The 27,389-nt window shown below is 31.8% G+C and overlaps 2 protein-coding genes across 8 annotated transcripts in view; one reads left to right on the forward strand and one right to left on the reverse strand.

Annotated features, from left to right (window-relative positions):
* The window catches only part of fry (microtubule binding protein furry), a 218,636-nt gene that overhangs the window by 26,454 nt on the left and 164,793 nt on the right, over positions 1-27,389 (forward strand). For all 5 annotated transcript variants that reach the window (XM_074119677.1, XM_074119676.1, XM_074119678.1 and 2 more), the window contains one exon: positions 5,770-5,930. In XM_074119677.1, coding sequence (XP_073975778.1) covers positions 5,770-5,930 — 161 coding nt within the window. The remainder of the gene's footprint in view (positions 1-5,769; positions 5,931-27,389) is intronic.
* CNMaR (G-protein coupled receptor) overlaps positions 16,858-27,389 on the reverse strand; it is a 119,570-nt gene continuing 109,038 nt past the window's right edge. The window contains exons 6-7 of one of the 3 annotated variants that reach the window (XM_074119696.1): positions 25,678-25,802; positions 16,859-24,196 (exon numbers count right to left, since the gene is read on the reverse strand). In XM_074119696.1, the coding sequence (XP_073975797.1) occupies positions 25,702-25,802 (101 nt within the window). In that variant the 3' untranslated portion in view covers positions 16,859-24,196; positions 25,678-25,701. Of the gene's footprint in view, positions 25,803-27,389 lie in introns of all 3 variants that reach the window. The other 2 variants (XM_074119697.1, XM_074119695.1) reach the window with 2 other exon arrangements.

Genomic DNA, 27,389 nt, shown 5'->3' on the forward strand with positions numbered 1-27,389 from the left:
TAAAATTCTTTTTGTTTAACTTTAAATAATCATTCCAATCGGTTTTTAATTTTCTTCAGTCCAATAAACCAGCTGTAGGTGAATTTTACAAATTTACAAGTTCTTTTCTTGAAAAGCGTTTATTGCAATATATTATTTTTATCTACATTTTAATATTAAAAATATTAATAATATCATATACAGATTATATTTGAGTAAAACTGCAATTTGCAGGAATAGTGGAGGATATTGGAAGTATTACTGGAGTTATAATAATACCTTAAAATGCCGTAAGTTAGGCCAAAACATGTTTGCTATTTCCATTTATATTAGGGTTTATATCCCTGCTTGATTTATATATCGTATATGTTGTATGTAAGGTATATAGGAAGTTTTACGTTGCTATTTTGGGTTCTGCATAAATCATTAAAATATTTAGTATTTAAAATTGTATACCACTATGTTTTCATAACAACTTAAGTTATTCAGATAATTGCCGATGGCAGCTAAACAATATATAATTAATAAATGATAATAATATGAAAAGTATTGCGTATTAAAAATAAATTCTGTATTAAGGGTAAATTTTATATTTCCCTCTATGGTATTAATCGATTCGTATAAATGTTGAATAGCCATTAATAATACTAAAGGCTTTGATTCATTAAACTGTTTTTTATTCTATTTGTATAAATAATAATGATGTTAGTATTTAATTAAAATTACGGATATAATATAATAAAGTAAATAACAAAAAGTGATATATAGCATTTTAAATAATAGTTATTGAATTTATATTCTAAAGTTCTTAGTCGTAAAGAACGGGAATAATGTGGAACAGAGAACAGTGTACGCATAGCGAATATCATCAATTGTTTGGTACTGCTTTTAGTGCCTTGCAGCTATGTTCTAGAATACCATTATTGTGTTTTCTTTGTACTACATTATTCATGCGTTGTCATGCTCACCTACGGTTAGATTTTTTTTCTATCATTTTTAAAGAACAAGAATATTAATGTTTACTCTGTCTTTCTTCAATTTGGAGATTTTTTTTTTTTAAATACAAACGCCATGTTTGTTTTCTCATGGTGCCAGTTTTTATTTCCTTGCAGCGAATTTTTTTTACAATTTTTTTTTTTCTTGATTGTAGACTTTTTAGAACAATTACGCGTCCAAGATCTAAAAACTTTTCTACTCGCAACAACCTATCCAATATTCTTTGTCCCGGCTATTGTGCCAAGTTTTCGTTTTCATTATTGCTCGCTTTCTCCTCTCATCTGTGTTGGGATGGAAAAGAGAAGAGGGCTCGTCGCAAACTCCTTACAGTGCCGGTAGAGTTTGCGCTGAAAAAACGTAAGCCAAGTCATCTTATCAAAGGGTTGGTTTCTACGGATTGCCTTTAGTACAAATTTGAATAACTCAGAAGGTAGGGGATATTCTTGCCTTATTCCTGTTTTTTAAAAAAAGGAAAGCTTCAGATGAGAAACCTAATTAAACCTTCACACAGCTTGCCATACCTTCTTTCATACAGGACAGTAATTAATGTGATAAGAAAACATTTCGGAGCAAGGATTAGAGGGAGTCGAGGGAGAACTGGAATCACAATAAAAAGTAAGAAAATAAATAGTACCATTGGGGGATTTAGGGCATAGAAATCCTGATGTAATTTCTTCTTTGTGTAATGAATAATTTTTAAAACGTACACTAGAGAATATTACCATAGTTTGTGTAAGCCGTGAATTTCACTAAACTCTAGGAAAATTAACTCTAGCTGCTTATCATTCCAGTGCACATTTTTTCCTGCAGGATGAGATGGATTAGTGTCTTCTCATTCACTTTGACGTCTGTTTGGACATTGGGTAATTTGTTAATATAATATAAACTTTTCTAGTTGATTATACTTAACAATCTGTAGAAATTATAATTTTTTATAAGTGCAAATAAATTAAACTTCATTATCTTTATTAATTTCACAGTACACATCGAATGATGGACATGTGTGTAAATATTGAGTTTAGGTAAGGTTGTGTGGGCGGATGACTTTTAAATGCAACGTACATTTACTGTATTTCAAGAGTAATCTAATTCTGTTGTTTGCATCCACATCATTCATTTGTTGATATCTGTTTACTTCAATGTGCTATTTTAAGCGTAATGTTGGAAATGTCATTGAATTGTTTACAAATTTTGTTAGTTTATCCTCAGTTTAGATCAATAACTTGGCCAATACATCTGAGTAAATACTTGCATATTGATTGCATAAGTATTACTGTACCTACTATACTTTACTACTGAAAAGACAAAGTTAAAAATCTGAAGTTAAAAACTGTTTCATCTATCGTTGTTACAATATTTTTGGGATTTCCAACCAACTGGAACTAAAGCTAAAAGCTAACAAACTTTAGCATCTTCCAGGAGCTAATCAACGTCAAAGGAAGTTGCGTTCAGTTTAACATTCTTCAGGATCGAGAGATTGTTATCCTCTTCTATAACCAGGCTGCTATCAAAAGTTAAAGTACCTTGTTAGCTAAAGATTAGGTTAGCTTCGAAAATTCTAACTTCATGGGCAATGGTAAACAATTATAACTAGGAGCCAAAGCATGCCGTGGAAGTTTTTTTTTTTTTTTGCGGTTCAGAAGTTGGTGTTTATTCGGAAACAGTTCAAGAGAGATGAGAAGGAAATCTGCTGAGGTATGGACCAGACTTCCTGGTTTGAAGTAAGCGTGGAACCACCTGGACAATTATAATGGGAGATCTGAGGCCACAAGCTGACTGGTTTCCTCATGGTTTACCTCAGAGGGCTCTTGAAGAAGCTGGGTCAGAAATGCAATGGCACCTGCAACCTCTCTGAGGTTAGACGGAGGAAGTTACTTGGTTGTAGAAGGGCAATTATCCTCCATGTAATCAGATCCAGCGATTTCTTGGTTATCTCAGACTGGACAGGATGCTTTATGGACTCACCTGGTATTAATAAGGGTCTTAATAGATCTACAAGGTCACAGTGAACTGTTACACCCTGAAAAAATAGAACCAAAACAAATGAGTAGAATAAGAAAACCTTATCAAAATAATTTGATTAGATCTAGATGATTGTTAAAGGTAAAGGTTGTAGACGCTAGTATATTTGCAAATTAATTGCTGATTACACATTCATCACAAGTTAGTAACTCTGATTACATTTGTTGTTTACCAGCATGATTAGTTTAGCAATTAGTTCTAAACGATAGAAAGTTTTGATCGTCCAACTCTCGTCCTCCAAAAGTTCACCAAGTAACTGCGCTGTTCAGACATCATTGAGTAGTTCATCCAAATATTTATTATTTATTTATTTCCGTTTTATATTTTCTTTATTGTATCTATATTTATTTGTTTTAAGATATTATATAAAGGATTGGTGTTTGTACGATAAACAAAAACAAGAAGATAGAAACAAGAACAAAATATGAGATACATAAAAAATTAAAACAGAACAGAAAGATCTAAGTTCTTAAACAGAGAATATGTGCAATAAATACTCGTAAAACTGAAAAATCGACTTCCATTGTTAGAAAATAATTAAACCCCATAATAAATGAAAAACATTATTACCTTTCTTTTACTCTTTATAAATTTAAATTTCACAGTTAGTTAAACAATTCAAATTTTGAAAAGAAATAAGACTATTCATTGCCATAGAATGTCATTAATTTTGCTAATTTCAATAATGTACAATAAAATCTCCATAGACACATGAGATATAGGAGAGAAATTAATATATTTCGCCAAATATTTTTCTCTAATTTTATTAAAGTTGCAACAATTAAAAAGAAAGTCTTTTCTTTATTGTAAAAAACTAAATATCTGAAATATGTTAATTTTTGGATATAATCTTATGTTAATGGTTGTCAGTGACATATCATTGATCGCTTATATACACACACATTTATAAATAGTCGGATCTAGAAGGGGGTGTTTTGAGATTGAAACCTCTCCGCAGTTATATGAAAAATTAAAATCTTTGCAATAAATTACTATAAAAATGCAACTTAGATCACATGCATTATTTAGTAAACTGTTAACTTCAAATAAGGTAAATTTGAGAAAATTACTAATTTTTTTTTTTTTTCAAATTAAATAATGGACCTATTATTAATTACTCTAAATCTAAATGATCTGCTAGAGCAAAATAAGAGTTATATTTTCTTTTGTTTTTCTGCTTTTTTTTAAATTTAGAAATTGGATAGATTATTTGTGCATCTGACGACATATAGAGTTTTCAGAATGTGTGGTAGATAACAATGAGGATATCAGAAAGTTAACACGGGTGGAAAGACAAGCGTAAAGTCTCAAACATCTAGTAATAACTAAGTAGAAGAAGAAAGGGGTGTTGAGATCATAATGGAGAATAAGGCGTAAAAGAAAGCGTCGATAATTCTGCATATTATTCTAATATTTAGGAAGTTATATAAATTATAGCCAGAATACCACAATAATTTTTTTTATAAACTAATACTCTAAATAATAATTTAGTCAAAAAAAAAAAGGATTTTAAAGGAAGAACGGTAGAATAAAAGCTGAACGATGAAAACTTGTGAAAATTCTTTATGATGTAAGAATTTTGTACATATTTCTCAGAAAGTTCTTAGGATAACTCTGCTATGAGCCGTGTCTAAATATCTTGCATTCCCTTATAATGGCCCTTGGAGTAAAATCAAGTTTATTTCTCCTTCCTTTGGCTTAAAAATTAGTTCAATCTTAATCTAGTAATGTTACACCATAATAATTATTTCACTTCATAGTTACTGCCACAATAAATACCTTAAACAAACAGTTTTAAGTAAATACTATGCAATTAGTTAATTAAATGATTAAGCAATCATTAATAAATCAATAATTATTGATTACTGTTCTAGGTTTATTTTTAGTTTTCATTTCAATTTTTCCTAACTGTGCAGTCTTTTTTTAAAATGATATCACAAACATGGAGAAATCCAGAGATGGGCCTGATTAAAAATACAATTTAATCATAAAAATTTAATTGATTACATTTTTTAATTGATTTAATTGTTTTTAATTTGAATCAGAATTTAATCGGCAAAATTAGTCGTACTTTTAATCATATGTCCATTACTTAGTGATTTAAATTTCAAATTTAAATTAATCTAATTGAATCAAACTAAAAAAATTATGATTAAATCTGAGAATTTAATTGAACTTTAATTTTAATCACAGAATTAATGTAATTTAAATAGTTTATCAAATTGATTTAATCATTCACTATATGAGTGATGGTTTGTACCACGTTTTGGCGAGGCCACCTTTCTCAGTATCTCCAACAAAAAATTTTCGATTAATTTTTTTCTGATTTGGAATTCACAAGTATTCGATTCACTAAACCAAGATAGGTCCATAATTACACTCACATTTGACCGTGTTGGTGACTCACTAGACTTATATAAGTCCATCCTACACTCACATTTAACCATTTTGGCGACTCACTAGATTTATTTAGGACCATCCTAAACTCATATTTAACTTATTTTTTACCGCATTACATGTAACCTGTATTAGTCGTATTATTTTGTCAACCTATCTACTTACTACCCATCTCCATTTTAGTGAAATAAGTAATTTGAGCTACTTCGTTTTCACCTTACCTATACCACTCTGTTGGAACCTCATTTTGTAGGACGTTCCTGGATTAGAAAGATTTCCTTAATTTTAAACCAGTTTTTATAACCAACATTTTGAATTTATGATTTAGACATATTCATAAAATAAATATTTTAAAAGAAAATGTATGTTTTGCAGTGAATATCCTTGTGATCATTATACTGCCGTCATCAATGTGACGCTGATGAACACTGGCTGTCCGCGTACAGAAATCCAAGAGAGCGCCCTTCAGCTGTTGCAAATCTTGGACAAGCGATTCTTTGGTGCTGTAGTTCCCCTTGTGGCAGATGGTGAGGCTGGTGAGTACTCGATTCATTTTGGCAATATTTGCATGCTGATAATTATTTATATACTTATCGGAAATACTAATTTGCTTTATTCAGTTTACTAATTTTTTTTTTATTTCATGAGAGTTATTGTAAACTCATAAATATTTAAAAGGTTTTTCCATATTTTGATGATTTAATTCCATATTTCAGTTTCTCGCATCATATATCTGAAGGTTCATTTCAGTTTAAGACGTAATTTATGTAATAATTACAGCAGTTTATTGTTATTGTACTCAACATTATTCTTCAATATCGATGAAATAAAATCTGTAAATTACAATATCTAAATCATTCAACTTTATTGGGAAGAAAAATTTATCATTATTTGCTTCTTCTTCCACATCTATAATGAAAAGATTTCCATTAATGATTCTTACCAAACATACATTAATTTATAATAATCTTTTTATTTTTTCCTAACATAATAAAATCTTAAACATTTGTTGCGCTCTGCTATAATAAACAAACTTATATTTACTGCAATTTACACTCTATCCATTTTAGTCAATATCCGTCTATATTTATTGATTTTTGCGAAGTATTAGACTTAAAAAAGTAAATCATCATTTTAAGGGCTGTCTAATTGACATTGCTGATTGATTTTATTACATATTTAAATTATCCTTTGAGATTTTTGCTTGTTACGTACCTGGAAATTATTTGATAACCTTAAATATTAACTATTTTCTATATATGTTGTTACTGAAATATCCGCTAGATGGCATAGGCTGTACTATTGGTTATATTTTATTTACTTACTAGAAGAGTCTATACTTAACCATCGGACTGCAATACATACAACATTACGTGTTTACGGACTATAGTAAAGGTAATTAATCGTATCTCCACTGGCTCATATCTGGCCAAGTGCAGCTGTATAAAATTAAATTTCTTTCTACCCACCTACTGCTCTTGTGAATACTTGCGCATCTGATTCTCATAATTGTTTTTGTCGGTTAAAGCGTAGATTTGTCTATTGTTTTCATGTATTAGTATTGAGTTGAGTTTTATTTTCATTTTCTGTTCTCAGTTGCTTTGTTTTTGTTTCTATTGTATTTTTCGATCGATAAAGGTGTTTGTTTTTAGTTTTAGCTTCACTTCGCCTACGTTTTTTCGTCACAGGACCCCCATCCTTCTCGACATAGAGCGATTGCAACAGAGGCACTCTTAATTTTTTTTTTTTTTTGTTTAATTTCCCCGCTTTCCTGGCAGGTTACCAATAAAAACAGGCTAAAAATATATTATTAAATATAAATTTTGGTCTATGTACGTAAAGTAATAACTATACAATGATAGTTAGTTTATTGTACATATTATGATTAATTAGATAGGAGATATGATGTGAGTATACGACAGTAAGACACTTAATTTTGCAGATTATTTAATTTATTCGCTTTTTGAGTGCAAGGATGCCGAAGTTATGTCTGGGTCAACTGTCCTTGTTGCATATTTTATAATGTTCTACTGCTGGAGGGTCTTTTGGCGTAGTTAACATTTTCCTTTGCCAAAGTTCACGCTATTCAACAAACTATTTCTAATTCTCTTCATTGTTGAGCTATTCTAGCCGAGTCGTCGTTATATTGCTCTCACCTACATTAATTCCTTTGACTTTTCTAAAGTATTATCATTAGAGATGTGTGTTAGATGGTTATTTGTTTAAGAAAATAGCTGTTCGTAGAGACCCAATGCTTTGTGAAAGAAATATTTATGTTATATTTAATAAAGATAATTCTGTCCTTAATATTTAACTAGTGGACATTTCAAACTAAATTTGAACATCTATTTTAATTAATTCTACAACCAAGAAAGAATTTTTTTTTCATAAAAAGATTTCTTATATTAATTCACAATTCAAAGTACCTATGAAGGGTTTCGTTTAAAAGATAAAAATAATCTTTTATCTTCAAAACACTTATTTTTTATTAATAACTTCTAGGAATAAATTTGTCATTTCATTAGCATCTTATCGACAAAGGTTCTAATTTTTTTTTTAGTTTAACTTGGTACCGTTATACCTGCAATTTTATCATTCTTATTTGATAATTTTTTCAGTAAAATTCAAAGTGGTGTAGTTCTAAAGAAAAAGTGGTGTGTGTGGCTTCTTGGAAGTGAAATTTTACTGAATAATATTGTATTATCACCAGTGCTTTAAGAATTATGAAGTAATTTGAGTTCAACTTCTTATTCAATACTTAGAATTTACAGGAATGTTTATCGCTTGAGTGGAAATATGAATGTCTAGAGTCTAGAGAGATCTTTCTTAATTTAATTATAGGTCTCTTTAATTGCTTTCGTTTGAAATTATTTTCATTATCATTGTTTTTAAGAATGGGTTAAGGTCCTTTATCCTTTTTCAAGTTAAAAGTTGTTTTGTCAGCCATGAAACCAAGAAACTATTATTATATTAAAGCTTTAAAATTAAATTACCTTGTGAATTATAGTAAGAATAGTCGGTATCAATGTTCACATCAGATATATTTCCTTGTAAATATAAATAAAGAAAGCACTTAAGGAATTATCTACTTAAGACAAGATTAGTTTGATGGTTACAGATTAAAAGGATTAACAATTTCTTGCTGCTTTCTTTGTATGATCCTAGGGAATGACGAAAAATACTGACATTTTAGTTAATTAAAACAATTAATTCTCGTACACTTAGTTCGTAGAAACGTCTCGATAACTCTTTAGGTTCATCTTCAAGCTTAAAAGAGTAACCATCAAATCAGAAATGTTTGTTGCTTACACATACGAGTTTTAGTCAAACAAATTATGGATATAAAATTCGATAACAGTTCAAACAAGTACTTTACTCGTTTCTATTTACCATTTACTGAAGTTTAATTAATTTTCTGCTTTCAAAATTGATAATTAAACCTGTTTATAATCACTCTATCACATTAGTAGTTCACACTGCTAATCAATCAATAGATGCTCTCTGTTAAGGCACATGCAGATAGAGTTTGTATGTTTTTAGGTATTTATATTCAGTACCAATTGTTAGCAAAATATGCTTAGCAAGTGAAATAAAATTGTTTACAGTTTTTTTTTTATTTTATTTTGATTCTCTCTTCTATTCGAGTTGTAGCATTGGGAAGGTAATAAATTTTAAAGGAAGGTATCCTGCGGTTGATTCAGACAAGCAGTGTTCAGATACGGCACTTTTCTCTACCAATTGTGCCTTAAGCTCTACCATTAATTATTCGAGTATTTATTTGGCTGTTTATTCTCCACTTGGTGATTTCATTTTCATGTTTTTTTTATATTCTCAGTTTCTCTTTTTCACTCATTAAAATAAAAAGAAATACTCAGTTTTTCTTCAATATAGGACAATTTATTTACGTTTCACCTGGTCCAGGTTAATCTTTTTCAATTTAAATAGGCTTGTTGAAAGCGTCTTCTTTGCAAAGATAAGTTAAATTTTAAATGAAATAATATTAAAAGAGAGAAGGAAAATCATGCTGAAGAGGAAACCACTGGATCCATAGGAGTCTAGTAATATTAAGGAACTTTGGTAAGCTCAAACGGAAGTAGTAAAAGGTGAGCTAAGTCATTCTAAGTTTCTAAGCCTCCAGAAAGTTATTTCCAGCCATAAATTACCTAATACCATCTTCTGGTACAAAAACTGCTTCATCAAGCCCATTTTGGTTCTTGATGAACCTAGTCTTCTGTCTGGGTGTTCAGTTTATGCAGGATTTTTGTTTCTTTTGCCCTTAGACTAAAAAGGGTCTTTTCTCAAATCAAACTTTTATGCTCTTCAATGTATCCTGATGCACTTTAAATTCATATGTTCCTCGTGCCAAAAGCGTAAGTTACCATTGTTTATTAAAACTTACCGGTTGACAGTTATATGAAGGATTAGAATCTATTTATGGTTTTGATTTTATTATTAGTTAACTATAATTTATTGTTTTTATATTTTTATTTCAAAATTTTAGCACAAATAAAAAGAGAAACTTTATTCATAAAGGTCAAGACTCTTTTTCTTCATTTTCTTTTGCACGAGGATGGATAAATTTAATTTCAAACTAACTTTTAAGCTAAAGTATACTGTTTGTTTAAGAGGTGCATGTTATATTTTATCTGGATGGTGTAGAATCTCCGGTCGGTAGAACTAAAGTTTTAATTAAAAGTTTTATTGAGATAAATTTTTTATGATTCACAATTAATTTTATAATATTTATATTTGTTAAATATTCTTTTATTAACAAAATAAGAAAGCAGATTATATAAGCAGAGAATTCCAACTGGAAAAAATGATAATCCTGAATGTAGCTGCAATTAAATTTTCATGGTTAAGTTCAATTAGTTCAGAAAAAAAGTAATAGAACTTTAAAATCTCTCATTATGCAAGCATTCATTTTAACGCAATCTTAAGAATTTTAATTAGCATTTACTGTCTCCTGAATACTTATTTCTTAAGAATGTCTACAATTTTCATAATATTAATGAAATTATAATTGAATGCAAGCAATTAATATGAAAATCTTTCACAATGAGGATGAAGCCTTTTAATGAATGAGATTCGAATTTTTACTGTCAAAGCTGAGTAGTTGTATTCCTTACATCTTGTAAAAAGAAAGTATTGTGATCGTGCCAAACATTTAAATAAACTCACCGGATAAAAAATTAGTCACCCCTAAAGAAATCATGAAAATCATCGACCACTGGCCTTGATAACCTCCGCCTGGATTTGGTTAGGAATAGAGTCCACAAGCAATTGCAGGGTATGTCGCATCCAGTTTAAAGCCTCTCGCTAAGGAGTTGATCGCGCAAATCCATCAAATTGCGTGATGTCGGCGTTTTGCCCGCTGTTCCATCATAACGCTTAGATTATCGTTAGGGTAATCAAGTTAGGTGATTTCGCTGGCCAAACGAGATGTTATAGGGTCGCTGAGTGTTCATAAAACCAGTAACATATTCGGCCTGCCCGATGAACTTGGCTGTTGTCATCTTGAAAACTAGGGGTAACAATAGCGTGCTCATCATGAAGATGTTGATTGAAAGGTAATACCTGATCATTCAGAATGTTAAAATAAACATGCTGATACATTATTAGTGGTCGTGTTTCGTGGCTTTTGGAAAAACCCCAACAAATCCAGCTACTTCATTCACCATACGGCGAATGGCCGACAGCACGGCCAAATATGATTGCCTCTTTTTGCCACTCTGTCACATCCTTACATTTACCAGTGAAAATTTAATCTTGTATATCTCAATAACTATAATCAAATAACAGTGTTATTTGAATAAGTCATAGAGCAAACGTTTCTCTACAATTGGATAGAGAAATCATTTAAATCTGATCAATATGAAAAGAGATATAAAGGTTGGAAGTTTGGACGATTTGCAAAACCTCCATAATTTAACCTTCAATATCTCATTAACTATCATCAATAGAGAATTGCAATTAATTTCAGTTATAGAGCAAACTATTCTCTAGATTTTGATAGAATGTTCATTGAAATCTAAACAATAGAAAGACAGATATAAAGGTTTGAAATTTGGATGAAAACGAAACCCTTCAAAATTTAACCTTCAATATCACATTAACTATCATCAATAGAGAATTGCAATTAATTTCAGTTATAGAGCAAACTATTCTCTAGATTTTGATAGAATGTTCATTGAAATCTAAACAATAGAAAGACAGATATAAAGGTTTGAAATTTGGATGAAAACGAAACCCTTCAAAATTTAACCTTCAATATCTCATTAACTATCATCAGAGAATTGCAATTAATTTCAGTTATAGAGCAAACTATTCTCTAGATTTTGATAGAATGTTCATTGAAATCTAAACAATAGAAAGACAGATATAAAGGTTTGAAATTTGGATGAAAACGAAACCCTTCAAAATTTAACCTTCAATATCTCATTAACTATCATCAATAGAGAATTGCAATTAATTTCAGTTATAGAGCAAACTATTCTCTAGATTTTGATAGAATGTTCATTGAAATCTAAACAATAGAAAGACAGATATAAAGGTTTGAAATTTGGATGAAAACGAAACCCTTCAAAATTTAACCTTCAATATCACATTAACTATCATCAATAGAGAATTGCAATTAATTTCAGTTATAGAGCAAACTATTCTCTAGATTTTGATAGAATGTTCATTGAAATCTAAACAATAGAAAGACAGATATAAAGGTTTGAAATTTGGATGAAAACGAAACCCTTCAAAATTTAACCTTCAATATCTCATTAACTATCATCAGAGAATTGCAATTAATTTCAGTTATAGAGCAAACTATTCTCTAGATTTTGATAGAATGTTCATTGAAATCTAAACAATAGAAAGACAGATATAAAGGTTTGAAATTTGGATGAAAACGAAACCCTTCAAAATTTAACCTTCAATATCTCATTAACTATCATCAGAGAATTGCAATTAATTTCAGTTATAGAGCAAACTATTCTCTAGATTTTGATAGAATGTTCATTGAAATCTAAACAATAGAAAGACAGATATAAAGGTTTGAAATTTGGATGAAAACGAAACCCTTCAAAATTTAACCTTCAATATCACATTAACTATCATCAATAGAGAATTGCAATTAATTTCAGTTATAGAGCAAACTATTCTCTAGATTTTGATAGAATGTTCATTGAAATCTAAACAATAGAAAGACAGATATAAAGGTTTGAAATTTGGATGAAAACGAAACCCTTCAAAATTTAACCTTCAATATCTCATTAACTATCATCAATAGAGAATTGCAATTAATTTCAGTTATAGAGCAAACTATTCTCTAGATTTTGATAGAATGTTCATTGAAATCTAAACAATAGAAAGACAGATATAAAGGTTTGAAATTTGGATGAAAACGAAACCCTTCAAAATTTAACCTTCAATATCACATTAACTATCATCAATAGAGAATTGCAATTAATTTCAGTTATAGAGCAAACTATTCTCTAGATTTTGATAGAATGTTCATTGAAATCTAAACAATAGAAAGACAGATATAAAGGTTTGAAATTTGGATGAAAACGAAACCCTTCAAAATTTAACCTTCAATATCTCATTAACTATCATCAGAGAATTGCAATTAATTTCAGTTATAGAGCAAACTATTCTCTAGATTTTGATAGAATGTTCATTGAAATCTAAACAATAGAAAGACAGATATAAAGGTTTGAAATTTGGATGAAAATTCAACCTTCAATATCACATTAACTATACTCAATAGAACATTGCAATTTATGTCAGCTATAGAGCAATGTTTTCTTTACAAGTCGGTAAAGAATGTAATTTTTTTTTTATATAACTTTTTCTTTTTAATCTTTTGGATTGATTTACCTTTTCGTCTATTCGGTAAAGTTACATATCTGCTTTACTGATTTTCTTAACATTTGGAATAAACAATACTTTCATTATATTCTTGATTTGGTGTTAAGCCGGAACTGTTACTAAGACTGGTGAGATCTTTTGAAAGAATGCTTACGAGTTGCGATCCCCAAGGAATGAACAAAAACAATTTTCTTGGGAAGAAGTTTTGAATAGATTTGGAAAGTATTTGTACGCAGAAAGTTTTTTAAAATGCTTTTTTTGCTCATTTTTGGCAACTTTTTTCTTAAAATCTATTTGATCTAAGTAGTTGCAAAAAAAGAAGATTTGTCCTATATTTTAAAGAAAATTTGGGAATTTTATCTTTTAAAGTAAAAGAGAAAAAAAAAATTGTCAAAGTTTGATGTTACTCATTTTTGTGCCGTTTTTGACGATCAACTCTTTCACAACTGCATTACCGGACAATTTTAATAAACTGCGTAATTCTATATTACTCATCCAAAAAAAAGTGACAAGTTTTTGGAGTTGTGTTTTAACTTGTTTCGGAATTAAGTTTAAAGGTAGTACAAAAAAAGGAGTTTATTTTATTAGTGTTATTTGTAACAGTTCCTTGCAGGTATTAAAGTGATAACACTTTTAACTTCCTTCAATTGCTGTAACGAAAATTGAGCTAAATACTTGAAATTTTATTAGTATTATTTGTAACAGTTCCTTGCAGGTATTAAAATGATTTGAAACTGATTATCAACGGGAATAAAACAATAACTGATTCTAGACTTAAAGCATTTCTTCGTAACCCATGAAGTAAAATTGACACATCCGATAAACAAGGTACAATTTTAGTTTTAACTCCAATATTTATATGATTCGTTGAAATCGGGAACAGCTTCGAAATTTAAGCACACTGTACTTGAACAAAGTACTTCCATTCTGTTGTGACAGAAGAAGCAGTAGAAAAATTCTCTGCCAGCGGAAATTTAAGAAGGAAAAATTTAGGAAAACCGGTTATGTTATGGTAACGTTAATCTAAAGCCTTTTCTTACTACTATCTCTATGATTGATCTTCTTCTGCTATAATTGTAAGTATCTCTCTTCCAAAGTTAATTGCGAGTCAATTAGTGTTCTAAATCTTATCTACTTAACCCTTATTATCTCTAATAAATTATATTTGATCGCTGGCGTCTGTTTAATAATAGCTACCCAATTATCTGTATGGTTGCATAAACCCTTTCATATAGAGTCTTAACTTGTCATTCTATTGAATAGGAAGGATTACCTATTTGTTCCCTCCTTTCGAAATGTTGTAGAAAATGATAATCTTTTTTGAATGCGTAAAAACCACTCATTAAGTTAATCATAAATACTTGTTTTATTCTTTGTATCACAGAATATAAGCCTGGCTTTTTATTTAAAATTCGTTTTAGATCAAAATTTCATTTATTTGCATGTACACCAGTAAATGGCGATTGCGGGCGGGAAAAAAAGTAAACTAAATGAATAAATAATTCCTTTTCATATACTTTATTTTGGCGCCAAAGTTTTTTGCTTGCTCACGCATGCCAGTAAACAATTTTGGCGCATTCTCTCTTTACACCTTTTAAACTTTACAACAGCAATCAGTGATATTTCTTCTTATAACTGGTTTTTCGGTAGAATAAACACAGTGTGAATTCAACGGACAGAAGAATTGTAGAATATTTTGTTACTTACATCACTTATTCTCATTCACACAATACAATTCTGTAGAATCTACTTTAGCACCTTTACAAGTTATAGTGGTGCTTGGGTAATAAGGTTTTTAGAATTATTGGCCTGTGAAAAGAGGAGGCATTTATTCGAAACTTAGTGAAAAAGGGGGCAGAGGAAGTTCGTTCATTTATCTTCAGCCAAAACCATTGTCTCTTTAGTGCATTCATTTCATCTCAATTGTAATTTTAAAAAAACACGATAATTTTATAGAAATGTTACTTTTGTTTTAGGACAAACAGAATGTTTCTCTTGTTCAATATTTCTATCGCAAAACACATGATTTTTTATTCAGTCATTTTCAAAACGAACCACACAGGGTTTGCAGTTGTCATTTAAAATTTTCTACTTATTTATAAACCCCCGGATTTTAATATTTGTCGTTTATTGGGAGATAAAGCAACTCTACAGCTTAACAGTCGATCTGCTAAAAAAAAACTATTGTTTCAGCTACATCTGTTGAAAAGTTGAACATTATTCTCGTTTATCTCTATTATAATGTAACATTAATCAGAAAAAATGAGGTTCATTAGGAGAGTGTAATGTAGAGCTATTCGCCGATAGTTCTTTCTGTAGTCCAATTAAATGTTTTTTTACTCACCAATAATGTTGCGAGAAAATTCATTAAGAGAAAGTACAATGAACTTTATATGATTTTCTGCCATGAGATTTCTTTCAGAAACTGTGATTTGGTTTTGATGACTCATCGCTCTGTTGAGTTCTTTAATTTTGTGTTTTATCCTTCATTGTCTTTGAATGTTTGACTTCAGGTACCAAAATAAAAGAAAATTTATGCACAATTGAAATATGTAAGTTTTAGAAGGGTGTCCCTGTTTTTATGCAATTCTTCTTTCATAAAACGTCAAGTTCTTGAGAAAGAGTTGTTAATATAAAACTTCCCTAAATAAAGTGTAACTTTCAAATTTTTGTTTACTACCTTTGCTTACGATACTGCAATCTTATCTCCTCATTCCGATCCTCTTATCGCTACACGAACTCTACAAACACACATCAACCACTTACAGGACTGGCTTTTCAAATGGAGAATCAAAACCAACGTTACGAAGTCAAAGTTTATAGTATTTACTCTCAGACGGAAAATCCTATCTCCTATCATCTTGAACCAAACTCCTATACCAACTGTGGACAAAGTACGCTACCTTGGACTGCACCTAGACAAACGGTTGACATGGAATCTCCATACTAGACTGAAAAGACAAGAAACTAACCAACGCTACAAACTTCTCGCCAGACTACATGACAAACGTTCGAAACTTGACCTACATAACAAAAGACTCTTATATCTACTGTTACTGCGACCTATTTGGTCATACGGCATCGAAGTATGGGGATCGACTAAGCATTCATCAAACTCACTACGCCTCCAGACATTACAGTCAAAAATACTTGCGAAAACTGCTTAACGCTCCGTTCTATGTATCTAACCTCACTATCCATAATGACCTCAAAATCCCTTTCATGACATATCTTGCTAACACTCGTTTCTTCAAATTTCATTCCACCCTACAGCAGCTCATCCTAACCCTCTCATAGAACACCTATCTTCCTTCACATTACCAAGTAATCCTCTAAGGAGATTGGAGAGAAGATGGCCTCGTGACCTTCTCTTATCGTGAGAGCAAAGCACGTTACTGGAGTGGCACCACTGGGTGCCTTCTCCACTCATGATTTCCTTTTATTTCTTTTCTCTTTCACCATATTTGCTTGTGGCAACAACTGTTGCAGCGGTAAATTACAATAAAAGATTAAAAAAAAAAATTATTTTTGGGTGCTTGATCACTGATTAAAAATTAATTAATTAATAAATGAATATTTCATGTATCGCAGTTATTTTTCCTCAGTAGTTCTCGGGAAGGAAATGTGAAAAGTTTTTTTTTTTGGAGAAATGAGGAGTGCTCTTAAATCACTCCTCCTCCTACTTGGTGATGGTGATGCTGCAGAGATCTGTCCCATCTTTCTCCAAACTATGATGTGCCAACTCGGTTTCTTTCTTCCTTGACAACTTTTCCTTTTTCTATTGTCAGCCACTACTGTAATCACAGCACTTGACGCCCGGATTCCATATGTCTTCTAAAATCCTTCTCAGAGGTATGATCATTGTTGGTATGAAGCTGTAGCGCACATTTTTTTGTTTTTCTCACGTCCTGACGATATTTTAACTATTAATGGAATAATTGTTTGCTTAAATAAAATATTAAAAAAAACAAAACGTAGACGTAGTTAAACTTTTCATTTATTGAAAAAGATTATTATAGACCAGGAGGGAATGTGCCTGAACCAGTCTTAAACCTATTTCTGTTTACCATTTACATCATACTCCTTAAATCCTGTCTTCCGATTATCAAGTCCACAACCAAAATGATTAACAACTGTTACAAATAGCTTCTTAATTATTTTTTTAAGTTGACTTTCTTCATAATCGGATTAGTCAGCAATTGATCTCCATTAACCTTTCAGCGGGCGCGTGTATCTCACAGATGCAAGCTTAGACTAAAATAATCGCAGTTTAGAGACGGAGCGGCGGAGGATGCTCTCCTTTAAGCAATGCTACACTCTAATGACTAGTTTCCTTCAGTAAAAATCTTATCTTGTTTGGGGTTGTATATTTTTTTGCAATTGCCGATCCGTGCCTGACATATACTCGCGACCATTCGAGTAAGTTTCCTGACTTATCTAATTATTTATATTTTTTCTTTTATACGTGTTCATCAAATTGAACTATTTTCAACATTCTTTAAAAGAATATTGTTTTCTACTGACAGAAAAAGACATTGTATATCTCAGATAAGAGGAGGAAATATCTGCGAAAGCTTTCAGACAGTCTAGTGGCTGAACATGCTGATTGTAATTATTACACTTATTGGCTTGTAAAAATAAAAAGTACTGTCGTTTTCTGAGTCTTTTTTTATTTGATGTTTCATTATTAATAATTACAGATGTTATTTAATTAATTTCATTTCTTCTATTGATAGAAAAAATTAAAAATACCAAAGTTTATCTGTAAGATACGCGCGCCCGTTTTTGCAACTTTTTGGCCGCGCCCGCTGGAAGGTTAATGCCAAAGAACAGGCTGCACAAACATTTTAAGTATGGTTTTCTGCAAGTTAGTCTTATAAAAACATCATAATTTATTCACTTAAGCCATTCTATTATTATTTTGAAAAACTGGGCTTCAACAAATAACAACCAAGCCTAAATCATCTTTATTCCAATTAAATTTACATGCTATAATTCCGTGAATTATAATTTTAAAATTTTGATGAACATCAATTGAAGAAATATTTATTATTATTATTTTGTATTTGTAATTTAATATTTAATTTCAATGACTGAGACATTTATGACATTAATATCAATATTTTTTTTTATATGTATTTTAATTGGTTTATTTATTACAGTGCACTAACGCCTAATTTCTGAAATATAAATATTCACTAGTAAATAGATAAAAGAAGTGCTCTAGCTTATTAATTGATTATCATTTTATTACAACGATTGGAATTAATTTAAATTTTATTATTTTTTTAATAAAGATAATTTTGATAAAGTTATTTTGTTAATAACATACACGGACAGTATCTATTTAATAAATATAATTAAGTTTGATTAATGAGTAAAGAAATTGGTCCTGAATTTTGGACTTGAGCATTATTTTTTCCCCTCTTTATAAATTTATAATAATTTTAATTAATTTATAATATTTATTTATTTTTTTTTTAAATTAATACCATTAAATTCAAATATTTTTTTTCTTGCTTAAAGTACAATTTATTTTCAAATTCATAAATAAATTGTACATTAATAAATATTTACATTGGTTGAGATAGTTACATAATAATTTAGATCAAATTAGCAGGTTTCTTTTCAGCTTCAATTATTTTAAGTATTTACAAGTAATATTAATGATGGTTATAGCTTATTATTACCATTGTTATGGCGAATTCTTGTATCGTTATTATCCCACTAGTCAATCAAAATTGTTTGCATTTCAAATCGTAATTATCTCAATATTCCTTGATTTTGTAGTAATCTCGTTATTTCATTATTAATATTATTATTATTTAATACAATTTAAAAGGGAAGTATTACTCATATAGGATTTACAAAATTTAATATATTTTAATTTAATTTTCGGAAAATTTCTAGCATAGAAAGAGAAATTAATAACTCGGAAAGAAAAAAACGGTGGCCAGCTCATTTTTCTTTCAAATTACAAGAAAGGAACCAAGTGTTTCGAGGCCAATTAATATATTTTTCTATGAAAAAAAGAATTCATTATTTTTTTTTTTTTTAATTTATTTATTTATTTGCTACCTGTATAAAAAATAAATATACACCAGGCAAATTGTTAATAGTAGAAGTGCAGTATAGGATGCGAAAACTGCCCGGCATAGCCGACGCACACCGCAACCGTAAGGACGCAGGAAGAGAGAAATCAGCCAGTGCTGACACTCTCGGGAATTCTAGTTGTGAAAAGGTCTAGGTTAGGCCAACGTCGTTTCAGACGTCGTGGGGGATTATCAGGATGGGATGATGAGGAAAGAGATTGAGCTGTTGGATTGGGATGACAGGATAGGTTTTTGTGGAAATTGAGGAATCGTGAATGAATTGTTTCAGTGACAAAAGGAATATTTAGGTCTTTGTGAAGGATGATGTTAGTTACATAATAGGGAGCATTTACAATTCGGCGGAGGACTTTTGATTGGAAGGATTGGATGCGGGAGATATTGGAAGGTTTAGTTGAGCCCCACAGCTCTGATCCGTAAGTCCAGATGGGTTTAAGTAACGTCTTGTAGAGAGTTAGTTTATTAGGTGTGGTTAGTTTAGATTTAGGTCCCATCATGCGTCTTAGTTGTCCGTACCTTTGGTTTAGTTGTAGTCGTTTCAGTCTCGTGTGTGGATTCCACGTGAGTCTACTGTCCAAGTAGAAACCCAGGTAGCGTACTACATTCGAGGTAGGGATGGGATTGTTGAGGATGAAAACACTGGGGCACGTTTGACGCCTGAGCGTGAAAGTTACTTGAACGCTCTTGCTTTCATTAATTTTTATGCGCCAATGGGTGCACCAGCTTTCAATTAGGTTGAGGTGCTCTTGAAGGAATTTTGAGGTTTCGGATGGTTCTGAGTGGGTAGAGAGGATGGCAGTATCGTCAGCATAAGTAGTGATTAAGGTGTTTGGGTGAGTAGGAATATCAGCAGTGTATACAGTGTAAAGGATGGGACCAAGGATGCTGCCTTGTGGAACTACGGCGGAAATAGGTTTAACAGGAGAATATTCGGAGCCCATTCGAACTCTAAAATGTCGATCAGCCAAGTAGGAGCGTAAAATTAAATAATAAGTGCTTGGAAGGAATTTTTTAAGTTTGTAGAGGAGACCTAAGTGCCATACCTTATCGAAGGCCTGGGCAATGTCCAGGAAAACTCCTGAGCAGTACTTTTTATTCTCAAAAGCAGAAGAGATGACATCGACGACTCTGAAGCATTGCTGGCTAGTGGAGTGGTTAGCGCGGAATCCGAATTGGTGAGATGGAATAATGTCATTGGAGTCAAGGATGGGCAGAATTCTTTTGAGGAGGAGCTTTTCAAAGATTTTAGAGAGGTTGGGAAGTAAGCTTATAGGTCTGAAAGACTTGGGGTCGTTGGGAGGCTTCTTGGGCTTAGGAATCATGGTTATGATGGAGTATTTCCATTGGATGGGGAAATGAGTAGTACGGAGAATCGAATTGTATATCAGAGTAATGTACATTATGGCCTTCTGAGGAAGATGACGAAGTATTTTGCCGTTTATAAGGTCATATCCTGGACTTTTCTTGAGAGAAGAATGTTGGATAAGATATTTGACCTCGGAAGGATGGAAGGGTTTAGGAGGAAGGCTAAGAGGAAGAGGGACGTCTAAGAATTCTTGTATGATATTACTGAGGGGTTCATTATTCTAAGTTTTGGAGTAATTTTGTTCGTTAAAAGTATTTGTTTCGTCTAAAATATATTATATCCCCGTACCGTTTGTCTAAACTGACATTAACAATTGTGTAGGCATTGGCTCAGCATACATTTTGATTTTTCTTCTTGCTTTTCTCCTAACAAGAATTCTGCGCGGTTAATTAAAATTCAAGCTGCATGTTATTTTATACTGCAAGTTTAGTTTTATTAGACGAGATGAGGTTTGTGGTTAAATGATTGTAATTAAAAGGAAGATGGATATAAAGGAGAAAAAGTTAAGAGATATTATGTCATAAATAGAACTTTATGTTGAAATGTTTTCACATCTTAAGTTTAGTTTGCATACAAGTTTGTGACGTTGCTAAAAACTGTTATACAGGGTGAACCAGTAAGTATTGTCCATAGGCCTACTGTGTGTAGTACATCTAAGGTGGAGTTCAATGACGTATTGGCCAACTTCATACATATTTTCCCCTGTTCTTGAGTGACGTCACTTTAAATTTTTTTTCTAAAATCATTACTTTTTCCCAATAAAAATGTTATTACTCAGAAAGTTTTAGTCCGAATTGGATTCCGATGATACGGTTAGAAAGACATAAATTTTCTAAAAATTGGATACCATTTTGAAGCATAAGTTATTCTCCAAACAGCCTAAATCTTCCTCCGAATGCTGGAAAAATAAAATTAATAGAAATTTTTAAGAAAACTCATTAGGCTCTAATGTGATTATTATCAGACCTAGGTGTTGGCCACTTTTTATAAACGTTTCCTTGTTTAATAGGATTTCAAACGGTATATCATTTGCCCAGGATTCCTTTTATCTTCGTATGAGAAATTACGTTTGTTTTACAAGAAAACGTGTTCACGAGCACTCAACAGTGTTAGTTTATCAAGTGGTATATCATTTGCCCAGGATTCCTTTTATCTTCGTATGAGAAATTACGTTTGTTTTACAAGAAAACGTGTTCACGAGCACTCAACAGTGTTAGTTTATCAAGTGGTTTAATTCATTGAAAACTCTTTTAGATGGACTAGCAGTTAATTTTAAAGTAGGCTTTCTTAAAATAAGGAAGTCAAAGGTTACAATTTATCTGTCTTTCTAACCGTGTCATCAGAATCGAATTCAGACTAAAACTTTCTGAGTAATTAACATTTTTATTGGAAAAAAGTAATGATTTTTAGGGAAAAAAATTTAAAGTGACGTCACTCGAGAACAGTGGAAAATCTGAAGTTGGCCAATACGTCACTGAACTCCACTTTAGATGTACTACAGACAGTAGGACTATGGGCAATAAATACTTACTGGTTCACCATGTAATGAGGAGTAAAGTTTATAATAAAATAGTACTTTTCTTCTTATTCAATCAAAAAACCGTTATAATATTATCATTTTGACATTTCTTATAAGAATCATGTTTTCATTCATAACTTCTAAAATATCGCTCACAGAAAAAAACCGTTCAAGTAAATTTTTCTTTAAAAAAAATAGAGGAATCTATTTCTGAAATAAAATCCACACCTTCCCATTTGAAAAAATGAAGTTGGTGCCTGTATCTCGCTTCTGGAAGCACCGAACAAAATTTACAAATTAAATTTGGATTTCTAACAAAAAACTAAGGGAACACGTATTTTTTAGTTGTTTCCTAGCTATCTTAGTTTCCGTGAAAAAGTTATCCATATAGCTTGGGACACCCTGTAGATTTCTATTTGTCGATGCTGTTGAGGTTACAGTCTGCTTTCGGCGCAACTTCTTGTGTACAGATGTCTAGGAATATAGTTACTATTAAAATTCCGAGTTGGAAGATATTTACACAATGTGAGGTTTTACTCCACTCTCTCTTTTGAAAGCCTAACGAAAATTACTCCTACAATTTTCAGCACATTTTGTGTACATTACCTACAATCAGTGTTCCCTCTAAGCTGTGCGCGTGTGCGCGCGCACATAAATTTTAAACAAAGCGCACATGAAAAATATTCGCGCGCACAAAATTTTTGTAAATTTCAGTAAATTTATGCAGAATGGTAAAAACCAAAAGAGAGGAGAGAGAAGTTATAAAATAAATGCCATTAATAAAAATGTAATCCTTAATTCTAAAATTGTTCAATAATAAGTAATTGTGAATTGTTCTTGTCTGTTTGTTTTGACAAATGTTTTAATTGAAAAAATTAGAAGCAGACAACATTTTTACATTGTATTTAAATATTCTTATTTTCCATTTGAATGGAAAAGGGGAGCCACAGTAATCAGCTAAATTCTGTCTCCACGAACTAATGCTTTGACTTGATTTTAGGGTAGTTTTTTCATTGTGTTCCGTTGAAATGTGTGGTATGCTGTGAGATCGAGTCAATGCCTATAAGTAGGTACAAAATTTGGCTGAATATTAATACTATTATTGTATTGTCTTCTTTTTTATTCTGTGCACTTTTTTAAATTGCCGCACAAAATTTGTTTATTTTGGAAAAAAACTGCACACAATTAAAAATGTGCGCACACAGCTCACAAAAAATTAGAGGGAACACTGCCTACAATCACTAATAAGTTGTAGAAAATGTGGTTAAAACCGCAGAACTGTATAAACTAGCGTTATACTAAGTTGTACAATGGGATAGCTTCCTTGTAGAGTTTCAATGTAATGTTTTACCAAACTTAATTTTGTTAGTGAGAAACATAAATATTTTAGGTTGAAGAAAAACCTTAAGTGTTTTTTTTATATATGATTATTTATAATAAGATATGAAATATCGATTCAATTATTTGAAAATGGTAAATAATAAGTCCAAAATAGATGAATATGGTTACAAATAGCATATTTTTTTACATCATTTAAGTTCTTCTCTTTTGTAAAATTTACTAAAAAAAAATGACTAGAAATTGTACGAAACACTAAATACTAACAGTAGAGTTACTAAAAAGAATCTAGTTACAGCTCCTGGCTGAGCTAGAAGGTAAATATCACTGGAAGTCGACTTTCTGACTCTAAATTCACGAAACTGCCATCATTTTATTGGCAATATTAATATTTGATTAAGGGTAGGGATTAGCTATGAGGTTAGCATACTGGACTCCCACGCGGAGGTCCCGGGTTCGAATCCAGCAGCTGACCCTTAGATTTTCTCTTCCTAGGAGCTTCTTACAGCTCACTGTCCGGTGATGGACAGTGTTGTCTGTAACGAGAGAACACTGTCCGGAGGCCGGCAGTGCACTGGAAAAAGCTCCGGGCGCTAATGACCTCAGCTGTTGATGCGCCAAAAAAAAAAAAAAATTTGATTAGAATATTATTACAATAATTTAAACAATAAGTCTTTTTTTGATATTTAAACTGAATTTGCATTCTTTTGTTTTGGTTGACAATGTTTACAAATTCCCCTTCTTTTGACAATACGAGGGGGTACCCAAAAATAACCGGAATTGCGTTGCCGCGCATGGAGCTTATGTAGTACGCATTTCTGCCGCTAGACGTGTATAGCGCAATTCCTTGCCAGTTCAGTCCTGCCTGTGTTGTCTGTCTGGCTTGTTCTGTTCATCTACAGTGATTGTTTTTACCAGCGCTGTTTTGTTCTTTTTTCGTTTTTTATGATGGCAAGTTTAAGTGAACAACGTGCAACTCTGAAATTTTGTTTTCTACTCGGCAAAAATGCTGCTGAAAGTGTTTTAATGTTGAAAACAGCTTACAAAGATGACGCTGTGGGAAAAACTCAAGTATACGAGTGGTTTACTCGGTTTAAAAATGGCGACATGTCGATTGATGACAAACCTCGTTCTGGACGTCCATCAACTGCCCGAATCGACGAAAATGTTGAAAAAATTCGAGAGCTGGTGTTCACAGACCGTCGACAGACAATTGATCAACTGTCAGAGAGTAGTGGGTTATCTTGGAGCTCGGTTCAGCGAATTTTAACGGAAGATTTGGGGATGAAAAGGGTTGCTGCCAAGTTTGTTCCTCGAGTTCTGACTGAAAATCAAAAAGAACATCGAGTTGAAACATGTCGTGCTTTGAAACAACAGCTTGAAACTGATCCAGACTTTCTGTCAAAGGTGATGAGTCATGGTGCTATGGTTATGACCCAGAAACAAAGCAACAGTCGAGCCAATGGAAGACGTCATCTTCACCCCGACCAAAAAAATGTCGTCAAGTCAAGTCAAACTTTAAAACAATGCTGATTTGCTTTTTTGATGCCAAAGGCGTAGTCCATTCAGAGTTTGTCCCCCCAGGTCAGACCGTCAATCAAACCTTGTATTTGGAAGTTTTGAAAAGATTGCGCAATAGTGTTCGCCAAAAAAGACCCGATTTGTGGCAAACAGGAGACTGGTTCTTCCACCACGACAATGCACCTGCACACACAGCCATCTCTGTTACACAGTTTTTGGCTAAAAATGGCATGGTTCCGCTGCCCCACGCACCTTACTCGCCTGACCTGGCTCCGTGCGACTTTTTCTTATTTCCACGCATGAAAAAGGGCATGAAAGGTCACCGATTTGACAACATTGAAGAGGTCAAGAAAAAAACGAAGAAGGAGCTGTCAGCCATTTCTAAAGATGACTACAAAAAATGTTTCGAACAGTGGAAGCACCGGTGGGACAAATGTATTAGTTGTAATGGAGAGTATTTTGAACGGGATAAGGTTGTTCTGTAAAAAATTTGTAAATAAATAGCTTTTAAAAAATAATTCCGGTTTTTTTTGGGTACCTCCTCGTATGCTTACTTCATTTCTTACCTCTTCATCATTTTACTTAGCCTTTCATGCCTTATTTATAGGAACCATCTCATGTGCTTCTCGCCACGATCCGTTCACAGTCACAGTTCTCCTGGTGCTGGCTGTACGACAATATTCAGACACTACTGCAACAAACACATTCCTCTTAATACTGATTTATAATATTACCACATAAATAATGTCCCTTATAAATAATAAGATTTCGTCCCTAGTCGAAAACTCTAGTTGGCTGGTTGACTGTCCAGTATTTAATTAAAGCAACTAAATGTTAGCCATACAGAAATGCAGAATGAAAAAACAAAAATCTATTGTGATATCTGCGAATTAGGTTCATAATCTCAAGAAAGATCACACTTTATTCTTTTTTGCAATAATTGTTCGTGTTAGCAAATGTTTTAGTTAATAATATTTGAGGAACAAAGTGTAGAATAACGAAAGCAGTTATATGGTCTTTATAAACAAAGGTTTCCTTGATCTAACCACAATTTTGGGTTATAAAATGATACATATTTAAAAAAAAAAAGATTATTTCTTAGGATCGCAAGCTGCTACAGATATTTACCTTTTACAATAGGAGAAATAAGCTGTACTTACGACAGTAAACTATATCAGACGAAAAAACAAGAATCAAACGTCTACCATATCTGTGAAGAACGTGAAACATTCGTTTTTCCCACTTGCCAAAAGTCTAAACTAAGTCATTGATGGTACAAGTTAAGTTCCCTCTTACCAAAAGGCAAGAGAATGGCAATTACGCGACTCGTTGAAAAGGAGATACAGTGGAGTCTCGGATATCCGTCATGGCCGGGACCGGACACGTGACGGATAGTCGAATAGACGGATAATGGAAAAAAACAGGAAAATTTCCAGATTCATTTGTTTAATGTGTATAAAACTTTGTATTAACTTGTATACATATTTTATACGTTTATACGCTTAAGCCTTAAAGGTAAGGTATCTTTCATTATTCAATTCATTCTATTAAAGTTAATGAATACAATGTCTGCGACATCTAATCAGGTTTTGTGGGCGGTTTTGATTATGGTTGATCTTTTTAGGAAAAAAACCCACAAACTGTCGAATGATGGACACTAAAAGACAAAGGAAAAAATCTCTAAAGAAAATATTCACACTCTGCGTTGAACGGGGTTGTGACCGTCACTAATCTTAAATTAGAGCCCGCATTAAATTTTTTTTTTTTAAATTTTTAAATACTGAGCACAGTGACGGTTAATTGGAATAGACGGATAAAAGGGTGACGGATAACCGAGACTCCACTGTACAACCATATCTCAGGGTATTCACCCAAGATTCTGTCTGATATTCTAACATATTTTCTAGATTCTGTAATCTACAAATCAGTCTAAGAATCTAAGTATTCTCGCCCATTGGAACCTGTTCTTGTTCTTAACATTAATTATTTATCAAATAGCAGTCCACGTTCTTTCATATTATGAGACTATATTTAATATAGTCTAACTTCGTTTCAAAAGAGTCTCATTAATTTTAGCATTTATCTCTAACCAAATGTTTACTCCCTCCTAACTGATCTTAATACCTTTCTTCAAATCCTCCCTCCGGTACATCTTCACCATTCAATTTAAAGAAGAACATTGCAACTATTTTTAGAATCGTAGAAGTGATAAGGCAGGTGATGTAGAATTTGGAGTATTTTCAATTTTATTATTGTTATTAAGCACATGTCTCTTTGA

This window comes from Rhodnius prolixus, unplaced genomic scaffold (genome assembly GCF_049639745.1).
Source record: "Rhodnius prolixus isolate KJV_2025 unplaced genomic scaffold, Rpr scaffold_2, whole genome shotgun sequence".
In the NCBI taxonomy this organism is placed as follows: domain Eukaryota; kingdom Metazoa; phylum Arthropoda; class Insecta; order Hemiptera; family Reduviidae; genus Rhodnius; species Rhodnius prolixus.